The 16336-nt window shown below is 38.1% G+C and overlaps 1 protein-coding gene across 1 annotated transcript in view; it reads right to left on the minus strand.

Annotated features, from left to right (window-relative positions):
* Positions 1-16336, minus strand: part of LOC146308507 (netrin receptor UNC5D-like) — a 254613-nt gene that overhangs the window by 38323 nt on the left and 199954 nt on the right. Inside the window, exons 5-9 of the mRNA XM_084745856.1 lie at positions 10130-10304; positions 8855-9022; positions 4533-4697; positions 4152-4184; positions 1765-1950 (exon numbers count right to left, since the gene is read on the minus strand). Of these exons, the coding sequence (XP_084601982.1) occupies positions 1765-1950; positions 4152-4184; positions 4533-4697; positions 8855-9022; positions 10130-10304 (727 nt within the window). The remainder of the gene's footprint in view (positions 1-1764; positions 1951-4151; positions 4185-4532; positions 4698-8854; positions 9023-10129; positions 10305-16336) is intronic.

Consider the following 16336-nt stretch of genomic DNA (forward strand, 5'->3'; position numbering starts at 1 on the left):
GTCTGATCTTGTTATAAACATACAGTTTCTGGTTGAGCTTCTACATTAATGCTAAAACAGCCAAGGCAGTAATTTTGACCATTTTCAAAATGGTGACCAAATGACCATTTTTTTCTATATGTGCAATAACTTTGTTTAAATGAAAAAATACAATACTGCTGATACCTGACTTTTCCTAAAAGTGTTTATATTTTCATTTAAAAGGTTTTTATATATATATAAATTACACAAAAGGCAAAGAAATTTTCTCCTATTTCAGCCATAGGTGGTCTTATTGACCACACATAAATCCCCACTGTTATATTGTTACTTTTTGCTTGGAGATGCATCTTGGTTGCTAAGCAACTATCGTCGTCTCTGCCAATAAAACTTCACAAGCGGTCCTGATTTCCAATTTCCTGACATTAAAATATAATAATAAAATCAATTAGTTAGACCTAATTAAAAATAAAGTAGAGGAGACCAGGGACGTAATAACACTTTTTGTCTCAGCACCTATAACTCAATGATTTTTTGTGTTAAAGGTCTCAGATTTAACAAAGTACCCTTATCTATTACAAATAGCAATGTTTTATTTGTTTTGATTTTTTTTTTTCAAATGTTTTCAACATTTTCCCATGGGCAAAGATTATTTTTTGTGATAGTTCTAAGTGGAAACTTGTTGAGCCAAGGTGGGTGTAGCAGCGCAGCTGAGGTTGTATTTATGTAAATTTATGGCAAAGAGCAATTTCAGTACTTGTTTTTAACTGCTTCATAACCTCCTCTTCTTGCAAAGTCAAGTGCAAAGACCATTTATTTGTATTTTAGACGGAGAAGAGGCTCTTCAGTATCACATAAACTCCTTTCATGCATGTTGATTTTTGCCTCTTCGATTTCTAATATCGATTTAAAACAGATTCCTTTTTTAAAGATTTAGCATGAGTTTAAATGCAACACACAAACTGAAAAGAGATGAAGGCAGACTCTGCACTGGATTAAACCAAAACAGCATCCACAACTGTTGGGTCTACATACTGTATGTATGAGGTTCTTCTGTTTTAGTTGATTAAGTACCTGAAGCTATCATACGGCAGCAGGAATGATAGGTGTGTTTCTACCCCACTCTTTAATTTATGGGGTGTGCTGAGTGTAATTAAGCAAGAATCAAACAGTGTGCATATCTTAATTAATTAAATAAATCATCCAACATGGCATCAGGCTCAGCAAATTACCCACAGAACTCGGTGTACTTTTCTGCACCCCACACTGGTAAGATATTCAGCATATTCTGAGGAGGTTCTCCTCAGGATATGTACTGAACTCCATCAGATTATTAGAGGGAAATGATTTCAGGAAGCATCATAAATGGTGTGTATCAGATTTTAGAAAACCAAAGCTTCCATTAATTATCGTATCATTATCTAACATAACTTTTCTTGATTCTTTTCCCTAAAGGGATCATTTGGATTATTTGTAGTGGGGTTGTGTGAGGTACTAATGCTTCCACCCCTTGGAGTACACAACATGTCTTCAGTCACAACTTACATGATCAATAATTATCGATATCGACCAATATGAAGCTTCACTACTGTGATAGGTTTTAGAGTTTAACACACAATGCATCTACCGTCCGTGTTTTCAACCACATCAAGTAACATTAACAAAATATTTTCTCCATTTTGTTTCTTCCCTGTTTGGATCCAGTGTTTTCACGGAGACGTGTAGGATTTATGGCACTATTTTGTGTGGAAATCAGATTTGTAGGACATGCAGTCACCGGCTCACCTTGACGGGAAGTCTTGAAGCTGAAGGACTGGAAGCCCCCAGTGAGGGCGGACGAGTCGATGACATCAACACCGTACTCGCTCTGGCTCCTTCGGTAAAGAGTGACAGCGATGATCAGAAGCACCACCGTCACCACCCCCGCAGCAAGGCCTGAATACAAGGCCACATCGCTGCTGTTCTCTACACCTTGGAAAGTAAGAGTGAGCAAGAGAGAGAAGCATATTTTTGAGCAATTTTTTTTTATTTTTCGCTTTCTAAGTGTACCGCGCTTAATTAGGAGGCTAGGAGACATTTTCTCCCAGAATAAACTGAAAAAAAAGTGTTGCTGAGGAACATCAGCTGAGTTAAAGTTATGAAAGTCTTTTATTGGAGACAAGTCTACCTTGGTTACAAACTACTTTAGCGCCTTTTTTGTTTTCTATTCCTTGTCTGCCCTGCCTCCTGATGCACAGCTTCATTGTTCCATCCTGGAGTGTTAAAGCTACTAATGAGGAACCTCGGAAGGAAGGCGATTATAATCAACCCAGCACCTGACTGTCATTTCAAACACTGCTTGGCTCTGGTGTTGGAGGCACTCCGCGTTCCACTGGGATAATGTGACAAAACCAATTCATTAAATTAGCTCATCGGCAATGATTATGCTCTATCTGGTCCCACCAGTACTGCAGCGTCCAACTCCACAAAGGGAAAGAATGAGTGGGAAATAAAGGGGCTGCTGGCTTATTCTTAAAAGATAATGAGATCTGCACTGAAACAGGACATGCCGAGAAATCCTCTAAGTAGCCTGAAGCTCAAATGAGGAGAAATTGACAAAATATGCAAAGCGGCATTAACAGCTACAGTAGCAGGTTAATTGAGGGCTTGGGAAGTTTTGGCAGCCTGGCTGCATTCTTTTTCCCATTTCTGACAAACAAATAGACGCAACTGTTAAAGGACAAGTAAGGAGAACATGTGCCTGTGGCTTAGGAGGTGTCAAATTATTTTTTTCAGTGTGCAAAGTACACAACAGTAATAAATACATAAATGACCAGTTACTCAAGGGAGCAATAATGCATAGAGCAGTGGATATACAGTAGAACACCACTGGCTGTTTGGCTTGAAATGCTGCACCTGATGTATTCAAAGAAATAAAACTGAGGTAATCATGGTGAAGTTGTGAACAGTTGGTAGAACTGATCATCATCCATAACTGTCATTAACATAATTCATAATACAGTTGATCAACACTTGGCATGATCCAACATACAGTGTTGTTTTTGTACAAGAATGAAAATGGATGTCAAGGGTTTAGAAAACACTCATGAACCGTCACAATCTTGAAATAGAGCTTTACATGAAAATCTACAGATACAGTTGTTTCAATTAAGATCAAATGACAGGGATCATAGAAGGGGAAAAAGGCCATTTGAATTTATTTTATTATGTTATTATTAAGAGCGAGAATGGTAATATACTTTTTTTTTCTTGTCTTCCTCCTCCTCCTCCTAGAAAGTACACACTGAAATGGGCGAACAAAACAAAGCTAAGTTATTTATACTTATTATTTTTCACTTATTTATACATTTTGTTTATTACCTGTCTGTCAGAACATCTGTATGTGAAATTATAAGTTTGAGGTATTTCACAGTGAGTCATGCAGAGTGTGTTTCCCATATCAGAGGGATTTATCCATTTTTATACCATGGCCATGGCATTGTGCAAGTGTTTTTTTTCTATTTTAGGGCAACATACTATTTTAGGGTAAACTTCCTAGACTGAAACAGTTCAATTAGATATTTCTGTCACTTACTGCCAGTTCACCATGCTGAATCAGCTGAATGGCTGCGGCTGATTGTCCCCAATAAAAACAATGTGTTGACACTATCCTGGCTAAACAAACACGGACTTAGTTTTACTTCATATCTCCAACATATAGTTGAACTGTAGCCTCAAAACAACTGAAACAAGAAGCCCAAGTAAAAGTAATTTATAATGGTGAGGATGCCACGAAGGCTGAACGATTTTGGAGAAATATCAAATTGCAATTAGTTTGATATTGCATTTATGTTATGACTTGAGACATTAAAGGAAATGCTGTTTGCATTTGCAGCATGACAGTACTTCATTCAAAGTGGTATACTGTCAACATAACTTAAGACTAGACTAGACTTTTTCAATGCAACATCAACTTGTCAGACTTTAGAGTGGAAACAGTGAAGCTATATGAAAACAAAAAATATCAACCAGCCACTCAATATTGAGTATTGTCTGGTCGTTGTAACAATGAAATAATTGCACACTTTTAATCAGTCAGAATCAAATATTCTTCCAGGCCATGGTTATAAACAGTGACACAGTATCTTTAAACTAACACAATATTAAGTAATAGAAACTGAGGAGAAACTCACCCTGTGGCTTTGCATCATGTAGAAGCTTTCGATCTGCAAAGACAGAGAAACATCAGAATTTGAGAATTTCTATTTAACCTTTTTGAATGTGACCAGTCTTAGTTTACTTGATTACCTACTTGTGTATGCATCCATGCCTGTGCACACTGTGTGTTACGTGCACAGAGTGGAGTGGATGAATAATGAAGATGAATGATGGTGCTGGTAATGAGCATGATTATAATGACGATCATCATCTAGCCCACACTGCCAAAAATTACGAACAGTAAATCTATAATGACACAGTCCCTGAACACAATGGGACTGACAGTAACGATGCTAAACTGTCTTTTTTTCCCCCCTCATTGTTAACCGGTGGAGAGAGATGCTGCTGTTACCCACTCTGTGTGCAGAGGCCGCCGGTGCAGTTGTCTGTAGCGAGCGCCACACCGTCACACAGCCGTCCACCATGTTTGGGCTCCGGAGCTGTGCACTCTCTGCTGCGCTGCCTCTCACAGTCTGAGCTACACACCGACCACTCGCTCCACTCTCCCCAGCCGCCATCCACTGAGGAAATCAGATACAAAACACAAATGTTTACTACAAACACAAGAATGTTCATACGAAGGGTTGATGTGCATAATACATGGTTGGAGAACAACCCCAGTTCCAAAAAAAGGGGCACTGTGTAAAATGTTAACAAAAACAGAATGCAATGATTTGCTAAATATTTTCAACCAACTGAATACAGTACAAGCACAACAGTACAGTACAAGATATTTACTGCAACACATTAAAAAAAAAGTTGTGACAGGAGCATGTTTACCACTGTGACACATCATCTTTTGTTTTAACACTCAGTCAGTGTTTGGGAACCGAGGACACTAATTATTGTAATTTTGAAAATGAAATTCCTTCCCATTCTTTATTGATATACGACTTAATTTGCTCGACTGTCCAAGGTCCCTGTCTGTTGTATTTTGCACTTTATAATGCACCACACATTTCCAATTGGAGACAAGTCTGGACTGCAGGAAGGTCAGTCTAGTACCTGAACTGTTTTACTATGAAGCCACACTGTTGTAACACGCGCAGAATGTGTCTTAGCATCGTCTTGCAGAAATAAACGGGGATGTCTCTGAAAAACATGTTGTCTAGATGGCAGCATATTTTACCCCAAAACCTTTATGCACCTTTCAGTATTGACGGGGTCTTCACAGATGTGACAGCTACCCATGATGCCATGAGCATTGACACGCCGCCATACCATCACAGATACTGGCTTTTGAAGTTAGCGCTGGTAACAATCTGGATGTTTGTTCACCTCTTTAGCCTACATGCATGGTAGAGTCTTAACGCAAAATGTGGTTACAGACTATGGTTTTCGAAAGTGTTCCAGAGCCCATATAGTATCCTTTACACAATTACGCAGGTTTTTAATACAGTGCCGCCTGAGGGGGGTCATAGGTCGCAGGTATTCAATGTTGGTTTTCAGCCTTGGACCTTAAGTGCAGAGATTTCTCTGAGTCTTTTAATGATATTATTGATTGTAGGTGGTGCAATACATAAATTCTTCAGATGCCCCTATAATACCCAGTCATGTTTCTATCACCTGTCACCAGTTAACCTGTTATTGCTCCAAAAAGGTGCTTTTGAGTATTTCACAACTTTCCCAGTCTCCTCTTGCCCCTGTCCCAACATTTCTTTCAAAAAACAATTCAGTCTGAATATTAAATATATTGTCCTTGTACTGTATTCAATTGAAAACAAGTTGAAAATGTCTTTTAAAACATTGCATTCTGTTTTAATTTACATTTTACACAACTTTTTGGGAATTGAGGATACACACTGTCATTGCTTCATTCACGCTTGTGTGAACAAACACAATCATACAAGCACAGTGCAAAAGAATAAAGAAGATACAGAGGATAAAAGAAACATTTCATTTTTAAACCTACATGACAAAGATGCATACTTTTCTCATAAAAGACACAAATATCAAGACTAAGTTGATTTAATATTTCTCTGGGACTTTGCATTTCAAGGTAAAAGCTGCCCGACTATCTATACAAAAACATTTTTCCCCTCAGGGTGCCAAAATGCCGTCTGCCATCTTGCTGACTTGGAGCACAAAGACACTCTGCTTATGCCACACTCCATCAAGTCTCCTTTCCACCTCCGAATGCTCTAAAAGTTCCCTTCTTCCTGCTAATCTAAACGCAAATGCACCCCGTTTATGTTCAAACTCAGATGCGGTAGAAAGAATCCTTCAGAAGGAGGCAGTTGGCAGAGCGGAGATAATGTGTGGTGGAATGCACTGCCTCCCCCTGATAATTTTTTTCTTCGTAAACCTGATGAGCATTTTCTTTTATTCTATTGCTGTGGTTAAAATCATAAATTTGGGTTTGTCTAGAAAAAAAAAAACACTTGGGCAGAGCAGATTACACAGTAGTTGTGATAACTGGAACTGCTGCTCTGCTCTTTTTCTCACAACCTAAACTTCTGTTTGTTTTCCTCGCTCTTTAGCCCTTTCTTTTGTTCACCCCTGTCTCCATTTCCCATTAATTTTCTTCTCATTTGCTGTTTAATTAAGCTCCACTGCTTTAGATTTCAGTTACAAACCACTGTCACTGTCAGCAGTAGAGCCATTCAATTCACTCACAGTGAAATGTAACTACTGCTTGTACTATAAAGTTATAAAGTGTACCTCAAACTTTTTGACTTCCTACCCTCCAGGCTCAAACAGTTCTCTGTTAATTTCAGGTATCACAATCAACTCACAGAGACATTAAACTCTTCTGAATGATCAATTACAGCTTTATGGCTTTTGTGAGCAGAGAGAAACACCTCCACGGTGATGCATTCAAGGACGCGCTGACATTGAAAATTCCTAAAACAGGCTGCAAAAGAGCAGTGTTTATGAAGGAATAGTTCAACGTTATGGGAAATACGCTTGTTTACTTTCTTGCCAAGAGTTAGTCGGTTAATTATGAAGCTCTGACTTGCAAATGGTTAACTTAGGATAAAGACTAGAAGCAGGGGAAAAAGGCAGCCTGGCTCTGTCCAAAGGAAAAAAAAATCTGTTATATCTTGTTTGTTGAATCTGTTCAAAGGCTGGAATGTTAAAACAACAATATGTGCTTTTGTGTGAGGTTGAGTGTTGCAGTACTTCATGATCAGGCATATTAAATTTTCCTTTTCGCATAGATTAAATAAGCTATGACTTTTAAAAGAATTGATCAACATTTTGGAAAATACACTTATTTGCTTTCTTGCTACAAGCTGGTCATTAAATATCAAGCTCTCAGATGGTTAGCCTAGCTTAGCATAAAGAATAGAAGCATACGGAAACAGCTGGTCGGGCTCTGTCCAGTGGTGAAAAAAAATCACCTCCCAGTATCTTCAAAGCTCACTAATTAACATGTTATATCTCGTTTTGGTTGAATCTGTGCAGGATAAGTGGCATCTAGCAGTGAGACTGCAGATTGCAAACAACTGAATGTCACTTGTCTCACCCTCCCCTTCCAGGCACGTAGGAGAACCTACAGTGGTCGTGAAACTCATGAAGAATGTGAAAGGCATTCTCTTGAGCCAGTGTTTGGTTTGTCCTTTCTGGGCTACTGTAGAAACATGGCGGTGCAACATGGCGACCTCCATGGCAGAGGACCAAAACCTTCTCTGAAAATAAATGGTTCATTCTAAGGTAACAAAAACACAACAATTCTTATTTTCAATGAAAAATACTCTATACTCAATATTATTTTCCACTCCTGCCACCTTCTGCTAATAGATCCCCCCTAAATCTTTTAGATCTTCTGGATGTTGAATTGTCATTACAGGATTGCACAGTGATATCCATTTTTAAACCCCTCCATTCTACACAAGCAAACAATATATTTAATAGTCAAATGTCTTAAATTACACTAGAATGAAGCTATGAAAATTAGCAATATTATAAAAGAAAGTAAAATATTAACAATGTGCACCAAGGAAATAAATAAAAAGGACCAACATTTCATATTTTCATGGATATTTTCATACATATACACATATATAAATGTATACACCTGTATAATATGTGCAATGTCACTGTAATACGGGAGTTGCTATTTTATTTAATTTTGTTTTACATTTTATCCTACTCTATTTTGAATTTAATTAATTATTTGTGGACAGTAACTATTCTAATGTCATTGTGCAATCCTGTGTTGTGAAATAATGACAAATGACCTTGATACCTTTAAGTTATGGCACACATACATTGTGTGAATAAGCTATGAGCAAAGATTGCTGGATACTGATGTGCAAAAGAGTATACAAGAGACAAGAGTATAATAGGATTCAGTGCAATATTCACAGACGCAGTGAAATGTAGAGAAGAGATATAATGTGTTAATTGGTGTAGCTTCAGTGTTAATAGGCTGATTTTCTACCTTTGGACAGAGCCAGACAAACTGTTTACAGTCTTTATGCAAAGTTAAGAGAACTGTCTGCTGGCAATGGCCTCATATTTAATGAACAGATATAAAAAGTGGTATAAATTTCCTCGTGTAACGCTCATAAAAGAAAGCAAGTGAGAATTTCTCCCAAAATATCGCACAAATCAGAATTTCCGTGTATCCACCCCTGGAGTCAATTTTAAACAGAATCTGTGATGTGGGAGGAATGCGTTTATGCATATGCACAAACACTGACAGCACGGAGACGCATGTCTTTGTGTTTACCTGGACACAGTGTGTTGCAGGTGCTCTTCTGTACCGACATGCCCTCACAGAAGGCTCCCCCGTTGAGAGGAGCTGGATTTGTGCACGTGCGAGAACGTTTCTGCACACCGCGTCCACAGCGTACATTACAGGGAGACCAGTCTGTCCATGACGACCAGCCTCCATTCACTGCATGCGATAAAAGGATGAGGAAAAAGTGATGAATAGATACAACAAGAATTTAACAGGCCTGCATTCTATGCTTAACAATATATTTTCTGTCATGAGAAATAGCATCAGACTGACAGCACATGGGTTCACTCAAAGGTGACAGTGAACGTCTCATCCTGAATAAGCTGAGGTGTCTTTACAAAAATGATCAATGGTGCCTTCCTTTCCATCTTCCTACATTTCCTCCTCTGATTTGTTGCCTAAAATAATTCAGGATGATTGACTAATCAGCTCATTTGCCATCACAGCACAGGAAGAATTACTATGTTCCACTATAGTACATCTGTTTGAGGCTATCGGGAGTAGTAAGCCTGTCTGAGACTTCATTGGCATTAAAGGAAATTAATGATTGATGGGTCTCAGTGACAGGGTGTCAGAAAGAATTAGGTGAATTCCTACGGCCGCTAAATGTCCTGCCTGAAAAAAATAAAAATAACAGGATGAAAGGTCAGGAAAATGAGCACTGAAGCACTCCAATTAACAAGGTGTTCCTCTGGTGTGAAAAGAGGCGGTACTGGTATGACATTATAATTTCACTTATTCTCCTTTGCCTCTGCAGAGCTCTCCATGGGGCTATAAAAATGCTGGAAACAGTGTCTGCTGGCCTGCAGCTTTAAAAAGCATTCCACACAAGGTGTTTAGTGCTGGCAAATAAAAGCTCTGGAGTTGTGACAGCCCACGTCACTGCCTTTCCACTATTAATAATTGAGTTCTTGTAAATATTGTGCCTGCGTCTCCTTGTCTTTACACATGAGGGATCACTTGCCCATTACCTGCTCATTAGACTCTTGTGTGAAAGAGACCACACGCTGCGGTTGAGCAGTGCCTTTTACATTAATGACTTTGGGGAATTTGCTTATGGGGCCAATTTGACAGCCTGCGTCTGTAGTGAAAATTGATATTATGTGCAGACAAGAAAGCTGCTTGACACTGTTTTGATCATTGGTATAACAAAACTAAAGAATTCTACTGTCACGCCTTTTTGGCTAAGATAGAATCTAATACTAGGCACATTTTCTTTGAAAGAATAAGAAAAAAAAGCATATGTGGAATTTGATATCTTACCATAGACTACAACAGTGGCCGTGGCACTGCGTCTCTTGGCCACGATGTTGCTGGCAACGCAGGTATAGTTTCCGGAATCAGAGAGCCGGGCTTCAGATATGATGAGATTATGGTCGCCTCTTGTATCACTGACACCTTCAGAGCCAAGCGGCTCTTCATTTTTCAGCCATTCCACCTAAAAAGAGCAAAATACATGAGTAACATAAACACAGTTGTTTGCCCGCAATTATTTTTGTCTGATGTACCTCCATGGCCCTATCAAATGAGCTCAATTATGCCTTCATGATGAGTGGATTATAAAGTGGATGTTCTCTAACACTATCAGTTAGGCTACATAAAAACTGAAAAATATTGTTACAATATTTTTCATGACCAACTTCCAACCATTTATCCATTGCTTTTAACTGACTGTTTCAGTTTTCCATTAGCCTGCTTTTAGCAAGCAAACAATTTCAACGGTCTACTTTAGCTATAGCTTTAACTATCTTAATTGTTATTCATTAGTGATTCATTAGCAAACTTTTTATCCATTATTTTGAAGTTATAGTGTAGTTATGTACATAAACTATTTCAACTGTGTATCCATGTCTTTGTCGGCATAGTGTTAACTATTTCAGCTGTCACCGATTAGCCTACTTTAGCTAGCACACTATTTTAACAGTTTATCCCTACTTTGTAGATATCAGTATTAACTATTTCAACTCTTTATCCATTACTTTGTAGTGACCAGTTTCAGCTGTACTTTTATCTAACTATTTCAGCAGTTTAAGCTACTGCAATGTGAAATACTTTAAACTCAGCTAATGTTATTCATTACTTTTAGCTAACTATGTAAACTGCTTCTCCTTAACTTTCAGCAGTTGCTTAACAGTTTAATCATGATTATAGCTAAATTATTCGACTACTACCCATTACTTTTAGCTGCTTCAACTCTATATTAACCTATATCATTTTTAGCAAACAATGTCAAAACAGTTATTTGCTACTTTTAGCTAACTATCAAAACTGTTAATCATTAAGTCTACTATTTATTCTTTACTTTAAGTTAAGTATTTCAACTTATCTGGTTGCTTGTCAACTGGTTTTCAACAACAACATGTACAGTGTGTTGTTAATGTGTTACAGCTAACTCTGGTTGATAAGCAGCTTACTGGTTATTGTAAATCTAGCTTACATTATTCCAATTTGCAATCCAATTGACTTTTTATTTTCCTTAAATATATGGCTGCGTTAAAAAAAAAAATCACAGTCAGTCAGTAAGAGCTGAAACAAGTCAATGCTTTCATTTCCAGCAGGTTAGATTATTGTGATAGTCTCTCAGGATTCAACCCAAATAAACTCTCAGACAACTTCATCTCATTCATAAGTGCACAGCCAGACTTCTAACAAAAAAACAAGAAAACTAAACACATCACAACGTTTCCCAAGACTCTTCACTGGCTTCTAGTGTGTCAGAGAATAGAGTTTAAAGTACTGCTGCTTGTCTATGAATCTCTCAATGGCTTAGGACCAAAATGTCTTTTACCACACTGAACCCTGTCTGCCACCCAGGCCACGAGGCTGCTAACAGTTCCCAGAGTGCAAACTGAACATGGAGAAGCAGCATTTAGTTACTGACAAACTTCCAGACGATTGTAGAGTTACGGCAACGTTGGCCACTTTTAATTTCAGGTTAAACTTTGATGTTCTGCACTGCCTTTGATTTAACCTTCATTATTTATCATGAACCATCTTGCCCTCCTACCCCTGTGTCTCTCTTCTTAATGTCTTAGTTTCACCCTTTTAATCTGCATTTGGATGTTTATGCTGTTTCTTTCTTTTATGTTTTTCATGTATTATGTAAAGCACTTTGAACCTCCTTTGCAAATGAAATGTGCTTTACATATAAAACTTGGCTTGGCTGTTATTGCCTCAGAATAACAGTACTATATTTAGAGAGGTGTTTGCATATTTGTTTCACTGGTGGAATTATATATTTACATTATTGTTATGTTTCAGTGGTGTTAAATGAAGGTAGCATCATATACAATAGTAATGATGAAACAGACTTCTTGTTGTTTTAACATGCAATTCTACAATAAACTTTTAATGCAATTTACTAGGGATTTTTTAATTTACAATACAGGTTTAATACAGTACAGAAAATGAGAAGGCTTGACCCAGGAAACTGAGATATGTTCTTGCTATTGTAGTGGTTATTTTAATATTAAATACTGTACATGATCTGAGGAAAGTGTGTGATATTTGTACTACATAACCTTTTCCTAAGACAGTAAAAGAAAAGATATTTTAATTTTCTTTTCAACTATGGCATTTCTCTGATATCTTACTAAAGTTATTAAGTTTAAGTAGGGAGACCAACAAAACCAGGACACTTAAGTTAACTTCACAGTCATGCATGCAGATATGTATGCAGTTATGCACACAACACATGCATTTTTATTATGTATGTAAAATTATATCACAATAAATAAAAATGATAAAGCATCCCCATTACAGCTGTCCACAGCTGCTTTATACTGTATCCAAAGCTTCTCTTTCAGTTCATGAAATTCCTGCAGCACCTGAAGGCAGCAGCACCAGTTCACCATCATGAGATCACAAGAAAATATTTATTTTTAATATATTTAGAATATTTTTACTGCTTAACTTTGTTGTCAGACAGACTTTTCCAATTGGAAACTGCTCAAGCCAACAGGTACAGGTAATTTTACCTCACAGAAACTGGAGTTGCTGGTCTATCATTGTAGACAAATTGACAGATCAAGAGAGCGGTAGACCAGCAACTCTTATTTTTATGAATGATTTTGAGTAAAAACACTCAAGCAAAAATATATTTATATGCTGATGATACAATGATTTCCTCACATGCTCTCTCTACAGCACAGGCTGTGCAAAAGACCCAGACTGCATTTCAGTCATTACAAACTACTCTGCAGAGTTCAAAATTGGTTTTAAATGCTCAGAAAATGGAGGTCACGGTCTAAAAAACTCACTCACGGTTGCCTGATGATTTAAGCATTTTCACATCTGACAGCAAATCAATTTAAAGGGTTCAGTTGTACAAGAACCTGGGTATACGGATGGATGACAAGCTTTCATTTAATGTACATACTGCTACTCTGGTTAGGAAGGTTAAAGTGAAGATTGGCTTTTATTTTTAAAATTAATCTTGTTTTGCTGTCAGTGCTAATGGTGACAAATTGAATATGCATGCAACCTCCATTTTATGTAGCATGGATCAAATGTACCATGCATCTCTATGTTTCATTACAAATGTAAAGTCCCTCACTCACCAGTTCATTCTTTAAGATTTGGTGAGTTGGATGTCACTGACCACTCGCAAACAACAGCTACCTCTGTGCCCCAATCTGTGTGAGCTTTTTAATGTGCCTCAGGTTTGAACTGATCTCAGGAAAAACTGCATTTTCCATTGCAAAAGGCTGTCTGATGGCAAAGTAAAGCTGTGAAAACACTCTAAATAAAGCATACACTTAAACTGACAGGTGCACCTGTTTTTAAGTGTAGTACATATGTGCTTAGCTCCCATGCTCATACTCCTTATGCAACCCTACATCAAATCTATACCTTTAAGTGAGGCGACACATTCTGATTGCAAGATTAGAGGGTTGTGGGAAAGGTATAACATGAATGACATCCAGGTGGAGGGAGTGATGCAGGAGGTAGGGCACATCCGCTGTCGTTACAAATTCAGCGGCCGTGTAGCAAGTGAAAGTAATAAGGAACTACAAAATAAAGGACGCTGTGTTGATGCTCCCCTCCTCGCATGACTGGCCCTGTGAATTGCTATTAATGTGCCACTGGCTTGAGCTTTTCATTGAGAGAGACGAGCTGGGGCAGGAGGGAGTGGGGTTTGATTTATGGCAGTGTATTTGAGGATTAAAAACTCCGCCCCACTGGGAGCTCCATGTGTTTGTGCATGGGGTTGTACTCCGACGTGTTTGTGTGTGCGTGTGTGTTTGCTGAGTGTCCATTTGCCAAGGGAATATAACAACAGCCAACAAACTCAGAGATTGCTTTGCTCTTTCGAAGCACCCTGGATGAAAAAAATTGAGCTGGGGAATCAATAAATCAGGAGTCATGTTGTCACAAATGTTTTTTTTTCTCCTTTTGATGGCCCAAGAAGTCTTTCATCATGTGCCTTTAATTTAACTTTTTTCATCATTTGGCTCCGCAGCTTTCAAGACAACCTAACCAATGACACTGGTGGGCCGCATTGGTCATTCTATCAATGCTTGTCTTTTTATTTTTGCCTTTCACTGTTTCACACCGTCAATGTCTAATCAACCCCTGTGTTGCGTCTGTTATTACATTCTCCACAGCTGCTGTCTACTTGGTTATGGAAGCAGCCAGTTTCAACCTTCCACGGTGGAATAAAATAGAACAAATTTCTATTTTAATCAAACAAAATTCACCTTATCTTGTGGTTTCATCACAGCAATTGTTACTTTGTTAAATACAATTTAAAGGGTTATGATTTTGCTCATGTCTGTCTATCTACACTCTCAGAAATGGGCTTGCCCCCAAAGAAGAACCCTTTTTGGTTCCTGGTAGGATGTTTTCTAAGGTACTGCTAGGAACATAAAGGGTTATACCATAAAACATCTGTTGTCCCTTTGTATAAGGGTTTTATCTAGAATCCACCTAGGAGGTTCTAACCAGAGCACCTTTTTTCATCTAGAACCCACCCAGGGAGTTCTAATGTGAACACTTTTATATTCCAAGGGTTTTATTTAGAAGCCATCCAGGAGGTTCTACTGAGAACCCTAAGACCTTACACTTTCGGAAATAAGGGTTCCAATAGGGTTCTTCCTGAAGGGCTGAGGTTCTACCCAGAACCATTTGCTTCTGAAGAACCTTGTTTTTTTTTGAAGAAACGGTTGTCAAGAATTCTTTGTAAGACCAGTTGTTCCATTAAGAACCCTTTTTTGTAAGAAATAAATAAGACCCTTGGAATTTAAACGCATTCATGGTAGAACCACTGGACCATAGAAGGTTTTTCCTTTAGAACCTCTCACAGGAAGTTTTGGGTGAGACCTTTCACAGATGGTTCCCAGTAAAAGCCTTTATGCTGGATTCCTAGGGGGACAAACTAAAGAACCTTATATGGTTCTCTTTATCACCTTTATTTATTTCTATCTATCTATCTATCTATCTATCTATCTGTCTATCTGTCTATCTATCTATCTATCTATCTATCTATCTATCTATCTATCTATCTGTCTATCTATCTATCTATCTATCTATCTATCTATCTATCTATCTATCTATCTATCTATCTATCTATCTATCTATCTATCCAATATAGACTAAAGTTTGGTACACAGTTCTTGCTCTGATTGTAGAGAGCTTACCTCCTCTAATCGAGTGCGGCTCTGTCTAGTATCTGGGAAGTGGGGAATTAACCTTGACAAGCAGGAGGTTTGTGCTTTATCACCTTCTCTCCAAATACTGCAGCCTCCTTCACGAAGAGGACGCCAGAGGTGAGCTCTGTTGTTTTCACCAGGGTCACATTATACATTATACATCGTCTGTGTATTGTTCGCAGTATTCCGCAAAGATTCTCCCTCAAAGGCATCTATAATGTCAGACTAAACATCTCTAATGCTTGAACTCAAAAGCCCGGCTCTGACAACGAGTTACAGTTTACCGGAGGTCAAACGCCGGGCTGGCAGGGGAGATGAGGCAAACTTATTCAACAGTGAGCAGGTGTACAAAAAACAGGCAGTCGGTCATAACAGGCAAAACTCAGGGAGGCTAAGAACACGTCTGAGTTTCTAAAAGTTATTTTTATTATTCATGTCATTATTATTAATGATGTTCATGTCTTCCTCAGGTAAGTCTGTAGGACAGACCAAAAAACTGACCAGTCATAGCAGTACACCTGTCTTCTGCTGTTGTACATGTTATATTAATGATTAACTGAGCATCACTTCTTCAATGTACAGCATGGGTCGTCAGCATTTAGAAACTGCTGGATGCTAACCTTGCATGTATTGGGCAATATGCATGATTAGCATAATTAACATAATCACTTATTTGAGCAATATTTCAGGAAGTGCTTGGCCAATATTGATGCGGTCTTGGGAGTTCTTGAGGATTTTGAATCTGCTTCTGGCTTTTTCAGATATCAAAAGGGCTGATTAAAACCTGAAGTGGTTACATTTCAGTTCCCAGCAAGATGAT

This window comes from Lutjanus erythropterus, chromosome 20, assembly GCF_056507025.1.
Source record: "Lutjanus erythropterus isolate fLutEry1 chromosome 20, fLutEry1.hap2, whole genome shotgun sequence".
NCBI lineage: Eukaryota > Metazoa > Chordata > Actinopteri > Lutjaniformes > Lutjanidae > Lutjanus > Lutjanus erythropterus.